Below are 20425 nucleotides of genomic sequence, written 5' to 3' on the forward strand. Positions count from 1 at the left end.
CCAAAACCCCTGTAGTGTTTCCATCAAGTACCCTTGAGGTTTGGTTAATATCCGGTTCTGTTAGGTTTGTCTCTGGCATTCAAAGTCCACTGAAAAAATAGTTTGGTCCACCAACAGGGCTCAGTGATTGGTTACTGGTTATTTCTGCTTGGTTTACGTCAAAAATCCAGGAATCTTCTAGAAAGTAACTGTAATCATCAGTATTGCTTAGTGTTTGATCCTCCTATATGATTAATTCTGTAAGCTCTACAAAATACTATATGATTTATACATTTGCTGTTTAATTGTACAGGTATCTTTCATTAGTCCAGCGCTCATCTCCTCGCCATATTTTACTATTATTAATTACTATTATTCTAATCTATAATTTTTCCAAAGACTGTATCTGTAAAATGAAATTAATTGCAGTAAACCATGTCTGTTTTGTGAAATTCTAACCTTTTTCTATGGTCATCACATCACATGTTTTGGAAGAAAACTGCAACATTTTCTGTTCAATAGAACGTTTTCTGGTCTCCTCTGATCTCTCTGAACAGATGCAGCGCACATATTGACAGGGAGTCAAGAAAGGGGAGGACAGTATCTGAGATAGTGAGGTAGGGGGCTCTTTCAGTAGATTTTTTCCAGGGGAGTTTGCACTTGCTAATACTTAATAAGCAGCACCTCTTAGATTTATTGGACACTGAATGCTGCTAACTACAATTTCCGGGAACACTGCAAAAATGCTAATCATTGCTTGTTTAAAACTGCCTAACCCCAGAAAAAGTAACATCTTCTCATTACTGGCAACTGTCCCAGAGGGAGTGAGAGGGAGGGATAACTCATCTACAACAGGAAAACGAATTAATGAAATTAAACAACGTTCGGAGGTTTTGCCATCCATATTTTGCCATCTCCATATAAACACATGAAACAGACCATTTTTGTTACAACGCATGTTTATATGAATCCGAACACACAACGCTAGCTTCCCTGCATTATTTATTTGATCTTTACCTTCAATACTGAGTTTGCATGTGATTTTTCAGTAGATCTATACCCGCAAAGCTGGTTTTATGTATTATTTATTTACTCTGTACCTGTAAGTAACGCGTTTGTATGTCTTAACCAGTTGATCTATACCTGCAATGCTGTGTTTCCCTTTTGTTTATTTGATTTATAGCTGAACTAAATGGGGGAGGAAAGGAGAGTTGTAGCCTAGTGAAGGAAGGGATTAAGGGACTCTGTGGGTGATGAGTTTTCTTAGCCATAAGGAAAAAGTTGTGTCAGAGTTATCTTGAAACAATTTCATTTGCCCAAGCATTCCGTGTGCAGATAAGTTTGTAACAGGAAAAAAGTTGCACAACATAAGACTTCTGGAAAAATTTGAGGCACCATTGGTTTGGGTGCATATGGCCCTCTAGTTCTGTCCTTGGCTAGCGTCAGTTCTGAGTATGGTGGACTGACAGCCTTTTGGATGATTATGTTTTATATATGTTATATTATTTATATTATTTATGTTATTTATGAATATTATTTATAGTACATTGTGTACTGTAGCCATTTCATATTGCAGATTTGGTGTTGAGTTTTTATTTTATAGTCAACGTGCCGGTACCCATTGCAAAAATCATGACTTTTATTAGTCAGCTCCATACAATCGATATGAGTACAACAAACTATTTCTTACCCCCACTTCAGTGTTTTTCTCTGAGGTTAAGTAGACAATGACCCACTATCCGGTAAGCAAGCAGGTTTATTACAGTAATACATCCGAATACAGCTGTGAAGTTCACATGAATCACAATAAGTCACAAGAAGTCTCAGGCCTACAGAAGAGAAACATGATATTTTTCAATGGTAATGCCTAAAAAATCAGAATCTCATGAATAAGTCCAATATTTCATTTTGAGCCGCTTGAAACTTTACTGCTTCGGTTGTTGTGGGAACTTCTGGAAGAGCTCTGTCGTACGGAGCTAACAAATTCTCTAAGTGCTCTCCTAACCTGTTTACCAACCAGCGCATATATAATAGGGTTTAAGCAGCTATTAGTATAGGCAATGCTGTATAGTAAAGGCAAAATCATATAGACTTTTCTCATTAGGTCAAAGTCCATACTTCGAGCACACGCCAGTAACGTGAGCTGTCCTACAACCAGTGGTGTCCACGTTAGGAAGTAGACCACCACCACTGTCACTGTAATCTGATACAGTCTAGGAGACTTTTCTCTTTGGGATTTTCTAACCTGCAAGATAATTATTACATTGGAAATCAGGATTGTGCAGAGAGGAATAATGTAACCGATGGCTAAAAGAGGTAAGATAATACTCTCTGTTATATGCACCATTCTATTCCACAACGTGTGGGTCACATTAGTAAAACAGTCACCGTCAAAGCATTCTGGAATAACAGCAAGAGGCAGTAGACGTAACTCAGGTATTGTTCCGTTCATGTCCAAAACCCTTGAGGTTTGGTTCATATCCAGTTCTGTTAGGTTTGTCTCTGGCATCCACGGTCCACTGAAAAAATAGTTGGGCCCACCAACCGGACTCACTGATTGGCTACTGTTTATTTCTGTTTGGTTTTCATCAAAAATCCAGAGATTTTCAGGAAACGTACTATCATCTGAAGCGCTAAGTGTTTGATCCATATTGACCTCATTATTAATATGTCCAATATCAAACAGTCTACATTCCGTTTGTTCAGCCATCTTGTATTCAACACTAAAAAATAATGTCGGAAGGCTGGCCAGTACCGTTAACACCCAAATGGAGGCACAGATCCAGTAAGAGAACCGCCGGGAGAAGAACCTATGATGCCAGATGGGTTTGGCCACCGACAGGAGCCGGTCGATAGTTAAGGCGGTAATTGTGAATATACTGACATACATGTTACATGTAGAAAGGAAGTGATACAGTTTACACACGTGGGGCCCGAAAGGCCAGTTGCTCGTAAATATTGCCACGGCATTCAGCGGCAGGCACAGGACGAAGACGAAATCCGCTACGGCCAGGTTCAGAAACCAGATTTTAGACTTATTTTTTTTCATTATAAAACCATAAACATAGATAACAGCGGCGTTGCCCAGCACCCCGATGACACAGGTGAGGATGTGTAATATAAAGCTGGCGTATTGGACGGACACATTCTCCGTTCTCATGGTTGAAACCTGAAAGAACAGGAAAAAAATTAGAAATCGAGACAGATCTTGGCCCTGCAGACTGGAATATGTTTATCTGGAGCTTTTCCTCTTCTGGGAAGGTAGCTTCACACGGGACACGGCTAGCCATGCACATAGGCATGTAATTAAACAGTAATTATACATTAGTTATAGCACCACAATGTTAGTTCTTCTTTCATCTAGTGTCACATACATATATAAATATATACACATTCAGGTCCCCACAGTCCATAACTCTTTCATAGAATACACAATGACATAAGATTACACAAATAATGGTTCAGGTATCAATAGAATGGGACACAATTCTTTAATATGTAGAATTTGACATGAATGTACGGTATAGCGGATGCTATCATCAAACAGAACATTTAATGCCAAGGGCTGGTTCTGGTATCAACATTCTGACAACACGTAAATCTACTGTTAATACTGATAGCAACCTACACAATATCTGTAATCGAAACAAGTGCTCATCTAATAATTATTTAGACTATTTAAGTAGAAACTTGATTGAAATTAAACATCCAAACAAAGAGCAATTTGAATCAATACTTTATATGCAGTTCTTTTTAGTGAATGGTAGAATGTATTGGGTCGAGCTGCTCTGCATGGACCTTATGGACCTTTATTTCTCAATATATCTCAATATATCACTGAACCATTCGGTCAGACTTGCCAGGCTACACCGAAATATCTCGCTGATTGCTGAGGTGTTGACACACTTGGGTAACTGTCCGTGAAACTGTACCTAATAACCTTTTTGAGTCCCTCTCTCACCTGTTTGCCAACAAACACATATTTATAAAATAGGGTTTAAAGGCAGATGTTAATATAGGCAAAGCTTGTAAGGATCGGCAAAATAGTATAAACTTGGTCTATCAGGTCAGGCTTCACATTCCGAGCAGCTACTAACATGACAATCTCCGCTAAAATTAATGGTGTCCAAGTTAGGAAATAAACCAAGACCTTAGTCATTATAATTCAGAAGAGTTTCTCCTCCGCGTGAGATTTTCTAGCATACAGGACAATTATTACATTGGAAAATAAGATAACGCACAGTGGTATAGAGTAGCCAAAGAGCATATTTTACTATTATTAATTACTATTATTATAATCTATATTTTTTCCAACAACTATATCTGTAAAATGAAATTAATTGCAGTAAACCATGTCTGTCTTGTGAAAGTATAACATTTTTCTATGGTCATCACATCACATGTTTTGGAGGAAAACTGCAACTTACATTTTCTGTTCAATAGAGCGTTCTCTGGTCTCCTCTGATCTCCCTGGACAGATGTAGAGCACATATTGACGGGGAGTCAAGAAAGGGGAGGTCAGCATCTGAGATAGTGTGCTGCTGCCAAGAAAAACATCAGGAGAAAGGAGAGTGGTGTGTAGTGGACACACATAGTGCTTGCAGTAGAGGATGCCCTACACTATAATGTAATCCTTACTTGTCTCTATAGGTAAATTAATCCACAGCTTTCATCACAGACACTGAAATGGTTAATTGTAATGGGCATATTAATTATGCTTCCCCTGAGATGTGTACGTTAATCTAATGTAATAAAGTCTTAATATAAGAAAGATTTACTTTACCGAGGAGGTGGTGGATTTGTGGAACAGCCTCCCAGTAGAAGAAGCTCCACAGAACCCCTGAGATTTGTACTTTTGCTTAATGTAATTAAGTATTACTTGATGTTAGGGAGCCCTGTGAAGGAAGGGATGAAGGGACTCTGTGGGTGATGAGTTTTCTTAGCCATAAGGAAAAAGTTGTGTCAGAGTTATCTTGAAACAATTTCATTTGCACAAGCATTCAGTGTGCAGATACGTTTGTAACAGGAAAAAAGTTGCACATCGTAAGACTTCTGGAAAAATTAGAGGCACCATTGGTTTGGGTGCATATGGCCCTCTAGTTCTGTCCTTGGCTAGCGTCAGTTAAGAGTATGGTGGACTGACAGCCTTTTGGATGATTATGTTTTATATATGTTATATTATATTATTTAGGTTATATTATTTATATTATTTATGTTATTCATGAATATTATTTATAGTACATTGTGTACTATAGCCATTTCATATTGCAGATTTGGTGTTGAGTTTTTATTTTATAGTCAACGTGCCGGTACCCATTGCAAAAATCATAACCTTTATTGGTCAGCTCCATACAATCGATATGAGTACAACAAACTATTTCTTACCCCCACTTCAGTGTTTTTCTCTGAGGTTAAGTAGACAATGACCCACTATCTGGTAAGCAAGCAGGTTTATTACAGTAATACATCCGAATACAGCTGTGAAGTTCACATGAATCACAATAAGTCACAAGAAGTCTTAGGCCTACAGAACAGAAACATGATATTTTTCAATGGTAATGCCTAAAAAATCAGAATCTCATGAATAAGTCCAATATTTTATTTTGAGCCACTTGAAACTTTACTGGTTATTGGGGGAACTCCTGGAAAAGCTCTGTTGTAAGGAGCTAACAAATTCTCTAAGTGCTCTCCTAACCTGTTTACCAACCAGCGCATATATAATAGGGTTTAAGCAGCTATTAGTATAGCCAATGCTGTATAGTAAAGGCAAAATCATATAGACTTTCTTCATTACGGCAAAGTGTATACTTCGAGCACACGCCAGTAACGTGAGTTGCCCAACAACCAGTGGTGTCCACGTTAGGAAGTAGACCACCACCACTGTCACTGTAATCTGATACAGTCTAGAAGACTTTTCTTTTTGGGATTTTGTAACCCGACAGACAATTATTACATTGGAAATCAGGATTGTGCAGAGAGGGATAATGTAACAGATGACTAAAAGAGGTAAGATAATGCTCTCTCTTATATGCATCATTCTATTCCATTCATCGGGGGTCATGTCAATACTACAGACATTGCCAATGCATTCCGGAATAGCAACAGGAACTGGAAAATACGCCATACCTCTTGAAAAAGTGTTTTCTTCATGTCCCCTTGAGGTTTGGTTAATAACCGGTTCTGTTAGGTTTGTCTCTGGCATCCACGGTCCACTGAAAAAATTGTCTGGCCAACCAAAGGGGCTCAGTGATTGGTTACTGGTTATTTCTGTTTGGTTTTCGTAATAAATCCAGGAATTTTCTGGAAAGTAACTGTAGTCATCAAGTGTTTGGTCCTTATTGACCTCATTATTAATATGTTCAATATCAAACAGTCTACATTCCGTGTGTTCAGCTGTCTTGTATTCAACACTAAAAAATAATGCCGGAAGGCTGGCCAGTACCGTTAACACCCAAATGAAGGCACAGATCCAGTAAGAGAACCGCCGGGAGAAGAACTTATGATGCCAGATGGGTTTGGCCACCGACAGGAGCCGGTCAATAGTTAAGGCGGTAATTGTGAATATACTGACATACATGTTACATATAGAAAGGAAGTGATACAGTTTACACACGTGGGGCCCGAAAGGCCAGTTGCTCGTAAATATTGCCACGGCATTCAGCGGCAGGCACAGGACGAAGACGAAATCCGCTACGGCCAGGTTCAGAAACCAGATTTTAGACTTATTTGTTTTCATTATAAAACCGTAAACATAGATAACAGTGGCGTTGCCCAGCACCCCGATGACACAGGTGAGGATGTGTAATATAAAGCTGGCGTATTGGACGGCCACATTCTCCGTTCTCATGGCTGAAACCTGAAAGAACGGGAAAAAATATTAGAAATAGAGACAGATCTCGGCCCTGCAGACTGGCGCTCTTCCACTTCTGGGGAGGTGGCTTCACACGGGACATGGCTAGCCATTCACATGGGTGTGGTTAGCTGCATAAGGGGTGGTGTTAATAATGTAATGGGTGGGGTCAGCTGTCAGTAAAGGCAGGGCAAGTCCCAGATAGCATATGGGGTTGGAGGAGTATTGGGCTGGGAGTAGCCTTGGCAAAAAGAGGGACTTCTAAATAAGAACTTGTGGGTGGTATGTGATTTTTCTATTTTTATGTTCTTTGTGGTTCCTGTCTTCAAAAGACCTCCTTTTCAATTGAATTTTTAGCGTTATTAGAGTCCATGTCTACTGGCACCAGGGATATCATATTTTCTAATTAAAAATTAAGGTAGCGACATTATTAAGAAACCATTCTGCTCTCTACTAGAAAATCCTGAGATTTTTTTCAGTTCAACACCTAAAGCTCAAGCGCAGTTGGGTCATGCAGCAGGACGATGACCTGAAGCACACGAGCAAGTCCACCTCTGAATGGCTCAAAAGAAACAAACTGAAGGTTTCTGAGTAGCCTACTATAATTCCCGACATGAATCCGATTGGGGTGCTGTGGCATGACCTTAAAAAGGACGTTTTTGCTCGAAAACACTCCAAATGTTGCGTTTTGGTTGTTGAAACAGAATAACGAACAAACGAAAATGGCGGCGGTAAACATAGTATGTAATGTAATTTTTATGTTCTAGTAAAAGCCTCATTGCCAGTTGTTGCCGCCGAGGGTGACACAACCAGTTAATAGGTTTAGGGGGCACTCACTTTTTACATGGGTTATATGGGTTTTGATTAATTCTTTACTTTAATAAATGAAAAGCTGTATTTTGTGTTTACTCATGTTGGCTTTGTTACAAATAAGCAAAAACAGAAGAAATCGTAAAATACCTTTTTTTCACAGTTGACACTGACGCCAAGCACAGCAAAGTTGCTCTTCCCATGAGAAAGGTAGCAGGCCACGCCCTGGTCATGTTCACTTCCTGTGCTAGCCTTGCCCACTTCCTGTGCCAGCCAAGCCCACTTCCAGTGCAGCTACTTGTTATGAAGAACTTACGATGCCAAACAGGTTTGGCCACCGACAGGAGCCGGTCAATAGTTAAGGCGACAATTAAATCCCATTAAAGGTGATCGAATAATTGAGTAAAACCCTTGAAAATTGACAGTTTGACTGAGTTTATATCAAGACAGAATTTAAATAGAAGACAAACTGCACAGAACACAAAAAATCCAGAAAAAGCAAATTAGAAAACGTATAATCATAAAAATAAAGAATGTAAACATAATTCTCTTATTACATACAGATCCTGAGAATTCCAAACTTGTCTCGTTTATAATATTCCAAGGTTGTTACCTAAACCTTTGAAGCTACTGATTGTGTTCTTGCTTCTGAGAAGCCGTACCAAGGTTTACAAAATTATTTTACCGTTTGAGGTAAACCGTTAATAATTACATCCCTTGAGATGTTCAAACCCAATACTCGCAAGAATATCTTACACAAGAACGCTCAGGTTCCTTACCTTTTTGTTTAGCCGGCACCTTGGAAGCGGCCGCCTTATACTAGGTCCAAGCCCCGATATGCTGGAATCCCACCGGTACCACCAAATGTTGTTGCAGAATACAAAGCTGCAGAGAGTTTGGTGAGTGATCAGGGTTGAAGTTTATTACGAGTGCACAAGGAGACGGAAAAAGCAATACAGATTACAGCTTTTAGAGGTAGGGCGGCCTCAACATTCAGTATTTTTACATTCCTTGTACACCCAACTATGAGGCAACTTTTCTTTCGAACGCAACGATCCACAGCAAGGTTACTTCTCAATATACACACACACATAGAGACATGGCATCCAAAGGTCCCCATAGTCCATAACTCTTTCATAGAATACACAATGACATAAGATTACACAAATAATGATTCAGGTATCAATAGGATGGGACACAATTGTTTAATATGTAAAGAATTTGACATGAATGTACGGTATAGTGGATGTTATCATCAATTCAAGCAGAACATTTAATGCCAAGGGCTGGTTCTGGTATCAACATTCTGACAACACGTAAATCTACTGTTAATCCTGATAGCAACCTACACAATATCTGTAATCGAAACAAGTGCTCATCTACTAATTCTTCAGACTATTTAAGTAGAAAATTGATTGAAATTAAACATCCAAGCAAAGAGTAAGTTGAATAAATGCTTTATAGACTATTAATGCTTAATATCTGAAGAATCTCAGGATGGATTTATTAAGAAAGATACCTGGAATTATTCAAATACATTCACAAATACGATACTTTACTGAAAAGGTCCTACCTGTATCTGCAGGTGCTGTTGAAGTTCTTCTTAAGCCGAAATTATATGCGAAACCAACATATTCTTTTACCATCTGTGGTCCAGAAGAGAAGAACACTCCTATTTATCCCCCCATTATTTCTAAGCGCATTGCCTCTTATTGAGGAAAAACAAGTTAATGGAAATAATTTGTGTTTAATATTTTATTTTCATTCCTACAAATTATTTACACTGAAACCTCTTAATTTTAGTTAGTGGCTCCATCTCTTAGAACAAACACATTATGTTGACCTTAAAAGTTTATTTATCCAAGTAAGCGGGGCCATCTCTAAACAGCTTCTTTGGAGAAGATTTTGGAGGGCCAGAGTTCTAATGCATCTAATGAAGAGAACGGTGATACACAAACATGAGAACACAATGTATGTGTAAAGGGTTTGATGCCCTGGTTTCTGATCACTGCATAATCAGCAGACGGGGGGGGTCATCGAAAAGAGGGTGAAACAAAGTTTCTTCTCCCTAAAAAAAAATGATAATAAGTAAAACTATAATAATAAACAACAAAACAACTGTTCTTCCGCATGATTAATGGAAATTCACAAATTGGTCCGACCTCTGTGGTGAATTCTTGACACATACTCTAATGCATCTCCATTATAATCCTTAATTACTCCTAAGAACAGTTTGCAGATCAAAGCAAGTTAATTGAACACGTCAAATGTACTTTTAATATCCACATTTGCTGTTTTCCTGCGTAAATAACACATTTGTTGAGATGGTCATTAGATTATATATTAATATTCTTTTGGATATTACTTAAAGGTATATTGGAACCTTCATAGACGAAATCAAACCAAACAAAGTCCAAGTCTCACACTCCACCGGTAAGTAATTGATTTAGTGCCAGTGACCCAAACTCATACGGGAAAAAGCATAGCATCTTAATGCGTTTCGCTTTTGAAATGGAGCGGTGGGTTTTGGGCACCCGTTCTACTGGCGGATCTGTCAACGTATACTTACTGGTGAGGTTGTATCGTGAAGAGGGCTGGCCTGCTAGCCTGCAAAGTGTTTGTGCCCTTCATAGAAAAACCCTTATTATATGGGTCACATCGGGGGGGCTCCATGTCTCTCTTCTCATCGTCCTTAGCAGTTTCAGGATCTCCTCAGAAGAAGTCTGGTCTGAGCAGCACCTGTTTTTAATCCTCGGCTAATCATTGCATCCCCTTTCCCAATATCTAGGTAGCGTCTTCATCATTCAGATCCCTTGACCGTTGCCTTCCCATATACACACACACATACATGCGCACTCCCTGTAGCAGCATACGATGATCTTTCCACTGCTCGAGAAGCTACTCCTGAGTGGGCCACTATCGATAAACTCGGACGATCCCATTCCTCAGTTCTCAAAGTATGGGACAAGTTTTATACTAATATAATATCTGAGCAACCCAACTGGTGCCTTTTTCGCTTCTTTTTCGATTAAGTGACTTAATCCAGAATAACTTTATCTGCAAACCAGTCATGGTTTTCAAAAGGGCCACTGTTAGGACCATCTGGTTGCCACAGTTAAGAGTCACTACAACAGAAGTTTTGTTATGGACTATTAAAGGGCTGATGTTACAAAAGATACAAGATTTTACACACTTTTAGTAACATACCCAAAGATGCATGTTCACACACTAACTTACCCTAACATACTTACATACACACGCTAACATACCCAGACAACCATGCTAAAATACGCAAAGTCAAACCTTCTAGCTTAATATACCAGAGAAAATCACATATTGTTCCAGGGACTCCTAGCGTTGAAGTCCCTACTTTGGCCATAAAAACCCGGCCAAATGCAGTTTTTTAATGTGTGTATGTTTTATTGTTGTTGGTATTCAAATAGAACTATTTACCATGTCATCCGGTTGCCCGTAGACCCTTGGTCTCCAGGTTTGACCAAGGGCCTACGGGCAACCCTGTGTTGGTTGCTTCTTTCTCGGAGCCGGAGAGTCGTGAGTCTGGTTTTCCATATCACAAAGATTAAGGAAAAGTACTGAAAATATATTGATCCATTGATTCCATTGTCTCTAAGTGTAGTTATTTAAATTCACCCTGTCCCTTTACTATATTTAAACGGCATTCCACATATGAAGCCATCTACAAGAGGAAAACATTGTATTCCAAACTCATAGGGAAAATACATTCTGATAATTGCTTAAAGACATTATATATATATATATATATATATATATATATATATATATATATATATATATATATATATAAATAAGTCCAGATCAATCTCCAGTCATTGATTTAATGCTTTAACAATAAAAAAATACAACGTAATGACTTTCAATATCTCCTAATGCCTACGGCAGAGGCTTCTAAATCTATATATATGGTAACTATGTAAGTAGTAACATTCAACGAGGACGACATATTGGTTTCCATACAAAGCTCTTCAGACCAAGTTGGGACAGTATGTATATGGCGTTTGACTACAGAATCCATTTTCGCTATGAAGACCTTCATTTTTGTGAGTGAAAGTAAAACCAAGTCAAGCTGAAGATAAGACCTTCTCAGCAGATCCTTGATGGAAGCCCACTCCATGTCAGGTCCATATTTATAGTTTCATTGGCGTCCGTGATTGGGGCAAAAGAGGACACTTGACCCACCTGAAAATTCAATGATAATGACATTTCCCCACCCCATAAATATTTCTAGGGACGCCCATGGTTGGTTCTTCTCATATTTATCCATAGTGGACATTGGCACCGAAAAGTAAGAAGTGCTGAAAGAGAAGATAAAACATTACGATTATTATTATACCAAACCCATCAGAAGTAGAAAGACCACAAGAGAATGGAATATTAATACGTAACAAAGCATGTTCAAATGTAAGGAGGGTCCTCGCGGCGGACAGAAGAACGTGAACTGACCTCGCTGGGCCGTAGGATGACATCCGTGAGCTGTACGTGATCCAGCAGTGGCAACGGGTATCCTTTGTTCAGGATAGCTGGGGGCAAGAGAAATAGGCTTTTTCACACACATAAATATATTCTCCACGCAGCACACCTGCACCCACATGTCAACACATCAGTAGCGAGCACGCACCCCATAAACCAAACAAAAAGCCTAGCGATTAAGAGCATTTCTTGAACGATGGTTTACATACCGTTAACTTGGGGAAGGATAATGTGTGAGAGATAATAGTTCACCGCCACGTTTAAAATTGTTACCTAGGACAACAAAACAAAAAGGTACATGATATTACTATTTAATTACTATAACATTGCTGGCAGGGTGTGTATAAATATATATATATATATATATATATATATATATATATATATACATACACTGTTATCAAACACAACATTGGAGTGTATTTTAAACACAGCACAAACATACAAACATGATTATTTTCCATGCCAGTGCCTTTTTACTTACTGAGAAAGTGCCCACATCAGAATGCTTCAGGTCCATCTGAATCCTAGCGGAAGCAGAAATTTTTATGAATTTAATGAACACTTCCAGTATTTCCGGTATTATATCTCCATCATACACTGGATGAGCTCGTATTTCTGTGTAGGGACACCTGGAATTTAAATCTTGACCTCATCCCTCCTCATCACTCTCATTTATGTTAAAACATTTAACATAATCACTTAAAGATAATACGGTAATGCATTATTGATGGCCATTAGGATAATCAGCGTGTAATTTCGCGTTAGGTAGACTAGACGTGTTTGAAAGGCAGGTCGTAAGTGGACTGCAGACAAAAGAAGAACGGCTTAGTGGCAGCTCTTATGCCCCCTCATTTTTATCTACCCCATGCCTCCCCATTCCTGCCCCATTTTATAGCTTTCCCTATAGTTATGGCTATTAATATTCTATTTCACTTTATTTTTGATTTTTAGGTGTGGGTGGCAACAGAGGTCAACGGTCTACGCAGGGCACCTACAATGTTAATCCAACTCTGGAAGCGATAGTTGCTTACACATGTGCATGCCATTTGCTTACCTGCTGAGGTCCAAATTACCCACGATCCTGCCTGTGCTCACCCCAACTTTCGCCACAGCAGTGGTTGTCTGCAGAGAAGTTACACCAACATTAACCAACTTGGAAGAGAAACATGGAAATGAAGCGATTGGTGGCGATCAAGTAGTTTGGTGACTTAACCCATTTATTAACGATGGGGACCAGGAGGATCGAGATATATTTTGGATGGGTCCGGTATAAAAGATCGATGTATTGGCTTTAAGGACTACTTAAAAGAGGCAATTAATGTTGAGTTATAAACAATGCATCCCAGTGGAAGGGCAAATCACGGACAAGCTGGAAGTCTAGTACCCACCACACTGAGGACAAACAGAGGCGCCAGCGAGGAGTTGGGTAGAATAGCGAAGGCTTGGATATCAGCCACCGGTGAGATGGTCAAATTTCCAGGCTGTATGGTCAAGAATGGAGCAGAAGTAGTTAGAACCTTAAGCTTCATAAGCATGTTCGGGTACATCTTGGATATCTGTAAATAAGTTGAAAAGAAGAATAAATATACTGAAAGGCTACACATTTGATTTGCGCCATGCCAGTCCGAGGACTATCGCTCACCTGGGGTATCAAGGTGCCAAAAGATGAAGTGTTCAGACGGATGTTAAAGTCCTTTGGGACCTAAAATGGGAAAAGCTATAGCTTTATTTTGTTGGACAATATCAGTATATTCTTGTGATTATTTTAGACATTATTTTGTATCTTTGCAGCAAGAAAAATTCCATGTCATCACAAGTATAGATGAAGATGTTTTATGTAGAGGCTTATGTCATATCTGATGTTCTTTTTGTTGCAGGTGTAATTTAATGCAGGAACCTACATAATGGGTATTTGTGTGCCATAAACCTGCAGTCTGAAGTCTTTGATGGCACCAAGCTGGTGTTTCACAAGTAGTGGGTACAGAAATACAACTAAGAGAATTAAGACTAAACTAGCATCCTAAAAAGTGTGCTCATTGTGTTAAGCAAGTCAGTAATAATTATTGTTTTGGGTGGCAAGATGACCTTATCATAAAATCAGTACACAAATACCATATATCATGGAACCCAACCACAATCCAACAACCCTCATATCCCTACATACCATGTCATCAGTGATCGTGAAGCACAGCTTTCCAGCAGACTGATACACAAACCCAGCGCTGTTAAACAAATAATCAGAAACTCCGAAGTAAACCATGAGATTGTGATCCACCGGCAGGGACAGAGCGGACGGGGAGAATGGAGGCGTAGTGTGGTTATTCAAGATGAAAAATTCTCCCTGAGGATATCAAAAGTGGTTACGGTGTATCAAAACTACAAGGATTCAGTCCATAGGGACAAAAGTATTGGGACACCTGACCATTACATCAACAGGGGCTTTTATGACATTGCATTCTAAATACATAGACATTAATATGAAGTTGGCCCCCCTCTTTGTGGCTATAACAGCTTCCACTCTTTTGGGAAAGCTTTTGGAGGGTTTTTTGGGGGAATTTTGTGGGAATTTGCCCCATTCATCCAGTAGAGCATTTGTGAGGTAAGGCACTGATGGTGTTCGATGCTCCTGGTTCAAGAGGAAATGGTCAACATCACAATAGGCAAACACAAGGGCCCCAAATGTGTCAGCACCATCTCCTGCTCTTAGGGCTGTCAAATTTCCCATATAATGCTACTTGATCCATTTTAGGTGTTTTATGGATATTATAAAATAAAAATAAAAAATTCCACACCTTCAGCTGCACATCCACAAATTCAGCCATTACAGAGGGGGGTCCTGTGAGCGAGTAATCGATGGCGGCCACATTGTCAATTTTTGCTGTAACTGTAACAGAGGTAGATTACTTCATCCGGGGTCCAAATGGAAATATAAATCTAGCCCTGAATTATGCAGCCGTTTTTCATGCAGAGGCCTGGCCCAGGTCAGCTTTTACCCCTTAAGGTAAATGGTTTAGTTGGCCTCAGGGATTGCGTTCTTACCTGGTAATGTTTGGAGAAGGGGTTCAAGTTTGGAAGTAATTGATTCACTAACCAATGGACAGATCTAGACAAGAAAAAAATTATAGAGATCTGTTAACTAAACAAAGATTATTTCTGGTCTCCGGGAGTCTGTGGCTATATTAGTAACTCCTTTCCTTAACAAACATAACAATTCTAATTGCACTCATTTTCCATGGCAACCACTCACCAAGTAACATGTCATCCACTTCCCATAGTGCCAACTTTGCCCCCAAACAGCTTGTCAGTGCCATTTTTGCTCCACACAACATACCAGTGCCACCTTTGCCCCCAAACAATTTACAAGTGCCATCTTTGTCCCCAAACAGCTAGTCAGTGCCATCCTTGCCCCGCCAAAAAGCATTACACTGTAAGTATCAGTGTCTGTGTAATCAAGAGGGGGCCAGGCATTAAGTCTGTGTGGATTCAGCCTAGAGAAGACCTCACTCCTCATGCTGCACTCCCCAACTGATGCACCCCGGCTATTGAGAACCTCCTTAGGCTTGGACCTAATCTCTAGGGCTCACTAGATGGAGCCAAAATTGTTGTGTGTGTGCAGAATCCTAGACTGTGTGGAGCTCCTGAGCTTTTGACATGTTCATACCAAGTTCAGTAAAACTTCCGAACTATTATTGACTCAGGTCAAAAGAATCAAGAAGGGTTTTTGGGTAAGAATTGGGTACATTGTCAAACCCACTAAAAAGTGTGTGTTAATCTCTTATATACTCATTTAGTAATGAAATGGTTAATCAAAAGAGGGTTTCTTCAAAGTTTATGTTTTATAATGTCAATAGAGTAACCTCTCTACAAATATACCTGCTTTTCAATAGCATTTCTTAGGTCTTTCTCAATAGACCGGTGGAAGAGGTCCGCCAACCAGCTGTAACACACAAAAAAAGCACAGATACTATTAAAATGAAGCCGTCATCAATTATAGATTTTAAAATGATAATTATCTTCCTCTCTTGTGCATCTTTCTTCTAACAAAAAATGTTTTAACCGCAGGAATTCTTTGCCAGCCTTGTGTAAAGAATAAAGAACAGCTTACCCAAACTTTCCGGAGATGTGCACTTTAACCTCTCCAATATGGTTGCTGCAGTCAGAGGGGGTAATGGTTGGTCTTCCCGACCCATCACTTCCCAGTTTCAGGCCTACAGAAATAGTGAGTCCTTCCACCTTCAAATCAAAGCCCCCATGGGTTGATCTGAACAAATAAGAAATTGTTATAATTAGTAAAACTTTCAGCCATAACCTCTCCAGAAATTAGAATTCAGCTGTGTACTCCCAGGGCCATGCCAGTTCCGCCCACCCAAAAAGAATGCCTTTATCATGGAGCTGAAAGTTCTTTCTGGACCATCAATGGAGTCGCTAGGTCTACTGACTGAGAAACGTATACCATCCTTCCACGACTTCAAAATTGTCTTGATGAGTCTTATGTACTATACTTTGGAAAATAAGATTTTCATTAAATAGCTTTGTATGTAAAATCAAATCCAACTAAAGGACTAGACTACAGGCTGTTTAACGTGTCATTGGAAAGGGTTTTGCTATACTGTACCATCAGCATGTCTGCTCTTACAGGGTTAGTCTGCTAGTCCTATACTTCTGCTTCTTACTTTATGGTAATATAATTAACTAGGGGACCAGCTTAACCGTCTAACCTAGTAAGCTTTAGTTGAGTCACCTTCATCCAGGAAGGGATTTCAACAATGGTATGAGTAAATCATGGTACGGTAGTGTAAGTCCAATGGCTGGGTTGTTTGAAGGAGCAAATACAACCAGTTAAGAAATAACCAGGCAATGAAATAATAAAGCTTCTTACACGTGGAGATAGTGTATCTTCCATTGTCCATCGATCTGAATGAAGGCTCCGGAGATGGTCATCTTCAGGCCAACGCCAGGAACAAGGTTAATTTGTGAGCTTGGTAACTGGAAGCTGCGGATGTTCAGGCTGTAAGACAATATGTTGTCAATTTAATTACCAAATCATAATCCTTTGTTGAATTAAGATTGCTTAGGTTGCCAACCAATATAAAACATATGCTTATAGGCATAAAGCAGAAAATAAAATGTCGGAACAGATTCTGGAACAGGTCTGAAGGTTAAAAAAAATTGGGGGATCAGGGTAAGGTTTTAGGAAGACTATGGTAAAGCCATGCACATATACCACATCAGCACTTCCATTATTCCATGATCTTGGGACGGTAGACACAAAGTAACAGACACAACTACAAAGTTCATCGACTGCAGGTAGACCTCACTTTGTCCATCCCTTGACTGAGCTAACCACATGTCCCCTTCAACCAGAGATTCTTATAAAAATAATAAATACGCCTTTAGAGTGGCAGTGATTTTAAGGAACCCCTGCAGTAGACATTTCATCAGGAGGAAATCTGGTCAACCCTTCCTCCGAATTACTCAATAGCATATAAAAGGTTTCAAGGACGATAAGAACCATGGTAGTTGCACTGATGTTCCAGAAGATGTCAGAGTGCTGATGAGATCTTAATAGTTCTTTGTGAAGTCTGCTTACCTGTGGAAGCTGTACTTCACTTTCCCAAAATGCCCAACGTGGGTAGAACCTGAGAAATCGGGCAGGTGGATCTTAGCGAGCTGCTGCTGCAGAACAGCCATTCCTTCCTGACGGGCTGCAGGGTTAATAGAGGGTTAAAGAACGCTGAGGTATAATTATGGTATCAAACCTGGAAACATTAATGGATCAGTAGCCAGAGTTCTTTCCTCTCCACCTTAGCTCCCAGAACAGTAAAATCATCATATGTTTATAATGGATACTTGACTGCCTAAAACAGATATCCGAAAACCTCGACCTCGAGTTGAACATTTAAGACTCCATTTTTGAGGTCTCTTCCAAGTAACATCTGGTCTTGGGCTGGGACATTGTGCAAACGTTTCAACATATATGATTTAAATAATTGTGCAGTTACATTGTATCTATATGGGTTCACAGTGCATCTGCGTCAGGACCATTGGGTTAGAAAGGACCCAACGACTTTGCATCCCTTGCAGACCATATCCAATGGGTCAAAAAAAGAAGAGCAAGGAGATCCAATCTCTTTACTTCTGGTCCTTGGGAAGAGAGCAACGCCGAACGGCCGGCAAGCAGGTGAAAAGCTGAACGTCTGCACGTCTCTCTCTTTTTCGAAAAATATGTGGCATGGGCAGTGGGATTCATAACCCGTGGCAGAGTTTTTGTTTAGAACTCTGCAGCCGATGAACGTCCATTAAAAAAAGTAGCAGAAGCGGTCTAGAAAACATTGCTTTTGTTAATTTAAGCCTGTATTGTGGGGTATGTTGATAATATGAATCTTTCAACTGCTTAGAATTCCCAAGACCAGTCCCTACAACCGTCAGGTGCAACTCTGCCCATCCCAAACGCCATTTGGGAATAGGAGGTTGTTGATGAGATGGACTTAGGGGCTGAAAAGGAGATCTCCATTACAATACTTGTAGCGTCTTAGATATTACAGCAGAACATTACATATTATGATGAATGCATTGTACAGGACGTACCATAATCCAGCCCTTTCTGCGTCAGTCTCACCACAAACCCAGGGTTCACAGCCTCTGCTGTTCTAGATCCCAGACAAAGAAGCAGCAGGAGAGCCGGGGGTAATGTATGAAAGAACGCCATCTCGGAGAATCAAGATGCACCCTGCAATCTGTGCTCTTATATCAGAAACAAAGCGAAACCTGAACAATAAAGGAAGAAGAATGAGGAAGTATCGTGAAAAGCCGAGTGGGGAAGTCCCACAGCCCGTAATGCACTCAACAAACACTACACCCTGCAGTAGAAAGCTTCGGTATGACATAGTACTGAGTTCCAACCAACTCATAAATGATATATATATATGTTAAATACGCAACATAAACCGTATTCACTGATCCTGAGAAACCATGCTCCGACAGACTCTACGGAACTTCTATTTGGAAAGAATCAACCATCAACTGTGACAAAGGACGGCCATACGGCACCAAGACGCACAAAAGTTTGGGGGTCACTTAAAACTTCCCTTGTTTTTGAAAGAAAAGCCCATTTTGTCCGTTCCGATAACATGAAATGGACAGAAATCCAGCGCAGACGGGGTTAATGCTGGAAATGACTATTGTAGCTGGAAATGGCTATAGTGTCGTAACCAAATATTAAAAACATTTTCTGGACTTCTGTTTTCAATTCCCTCCAAAGCGTTTCCACCAGGGGACCTTCCCTTTTAGAGAACCGTTTTATCATTGTTGTTTCGCAAGTTCTGCTCCGTTTTGAGGAAGGCTTCCTCTTTCACGTGTTGGGTTGACGCGATGCTTTTCTAGAACCGGACAGGACCTCTAGTTCTGTAAGAGTAGAAGTTCTGAGATTTAGTTCTCTTTGTTGAGTAAGGCTATCCAGGCCATTAAGCACGTCTTACAGAAATGTTGATGTTGGGGAGTAAGTGATGCAGAAAAGGTTCTAAAAAAGTGCATTTCTAGATCAATAATGGGGAAATATGAGCTGTTCTAGAGCCTCTAAGAGGGACCTCTGAAGCCTAAGCGTGGCCACCAGGGTGGGCAACATACCTAAATAACAATAAAGACAATTATTATTTCTTATAATTTACATTTTAAAGGTCCATAAGAGCGACTCTGTTGGTCGCCGGCAAGGGGGCTCCTTTGGCATCAACCAATGAAGGGCAGCTACCATTAGAGTCGATCTTATGGCTCTCCTGGAGCGATCCTACGAATTCCCGTTCAGACCGGCGATGCTATGAAGACTTAAGGTAGTCTAGAGGCAGTGACTTGTATGGGGGACCAGAAATCTTAGCTAGGAGATATTTACGAAGAAAAAGATTTGTAAAATGTCCGTTTATCCGCATCCATTATTCGGTTTGAACAACAAAAATGCAACATTTGTGTTTGTTTTCATGTTCTCCCAAATACAAATGCACAAGTCTAGTTTAAAGTGCTCTCTAATACGGCTGTATGCATGCGCAAGCAAGTGGGGGTCCTGTCTGCGCATGTGAATACAACACCTTTGCATGAGCTCGCAATAGCTAGTACTCATTTCTGCTTGTGCTCCATATTCTTATTACAAAAGCAATAACATCCCCGTTTCATAATCGCATTAGAGAGATCCAGTAATAAGTGTGTGTCTCTTATGAGTTCATGGCTATTATTTGTATAATTCATCCGCTTCGGCGTGAGATTTCATTCCAGTCCCTCTGGCGC

General features: G+C 39.9%; 3 protein-coding genes across 3 annotated transcripts; all 3 read right to left on the reverse strand.

The window, feature by feature from the left end:
- Window positions 1-1720: 1720 nt before the first annotated feature.
- LOC128470981 (C3a anaphylatoxin chemotactic receptor-like) lies at window positions 1721-3202 on the reverse strand. Its single transcript, XM_053452825.1, has one exon. The coding sequence runs from the start codon at window positions 3137-3139 to the stop codon at window positions 1883-1885; it is 1257 nt and encodes a 418-aa protein (XP_053308800.1). The 5' UTR covers window positions 3140-3202; the 3' UTR covers window positions 1721-1882.
- Window positions 3203-5414: 2212 nt separating this feature from the next.
- On the reverse strand, window positions 5415-8147 carry LOC128471594 (C3a anaphylatoxin chemotactic receptor-like). Its single transcript, XM_053453556.1, has one exon. The coding sequence runs from the start codon at window positions 6824-6826 to the stop codon at window positions 5600-5602; it is 1227 nt and encodes a 408-aa protein (XP_053309531.1). The 5' UTR covers window positions 6827-8147; the 3' UTR covers window positions 5415-5599.
- A 3335-nt stretch (window positions 8148-11482) lies between these two features.
- Window positions 11483-18921, reverse strand: BPI (bactericidal permeability increasing protein). Its single transcript, XM_053453144.1, has 15 exons — window positions 18740-18921; window positions 17742-17856; window positions 17031-17159; window positions 16257-16412; window positions 16025-16088; window positions 15191-15254; window positions 14944-15035; window positions 14316-14492; window positions 13794-13853; window positions 13540-13707; window positions 13206-13273; window positions 12633-12675; window positions 12358-12421; window positions 12122-12198; window positions 11483-11973 (listed from the first exon to the last, which is right to left on the reverse strand). Exons 1-15 carry the CDS (start codon window positions 18858-18860, stop codon window positions 11935-11937), a joined length of 1437 nt encoding a protein of 478 aa, XP_053309119.1. The 5' UTR covers window positions 18861-18921; the 3' UTR covers window positions 11483-11934.
- Between the last annotated feature and the right edge of the window lie 1504 nt (window positions 18922-20425).

This window comes from Spea bombifrons, chromosome 13 (assembly GCF_027358695.1).
Source record: "Spea bombifrons isolate aSpeBom1 chromosome 13, aSpeBom1.2.pri, whole genome shotgun sequence".
Taxonomy (NCBI): domain Eukaryota; kingdom Metazoa; phylum Chordata; class Amphibia; order Anura; family Pelobatidae; genus Spea; species Spea bombifrons.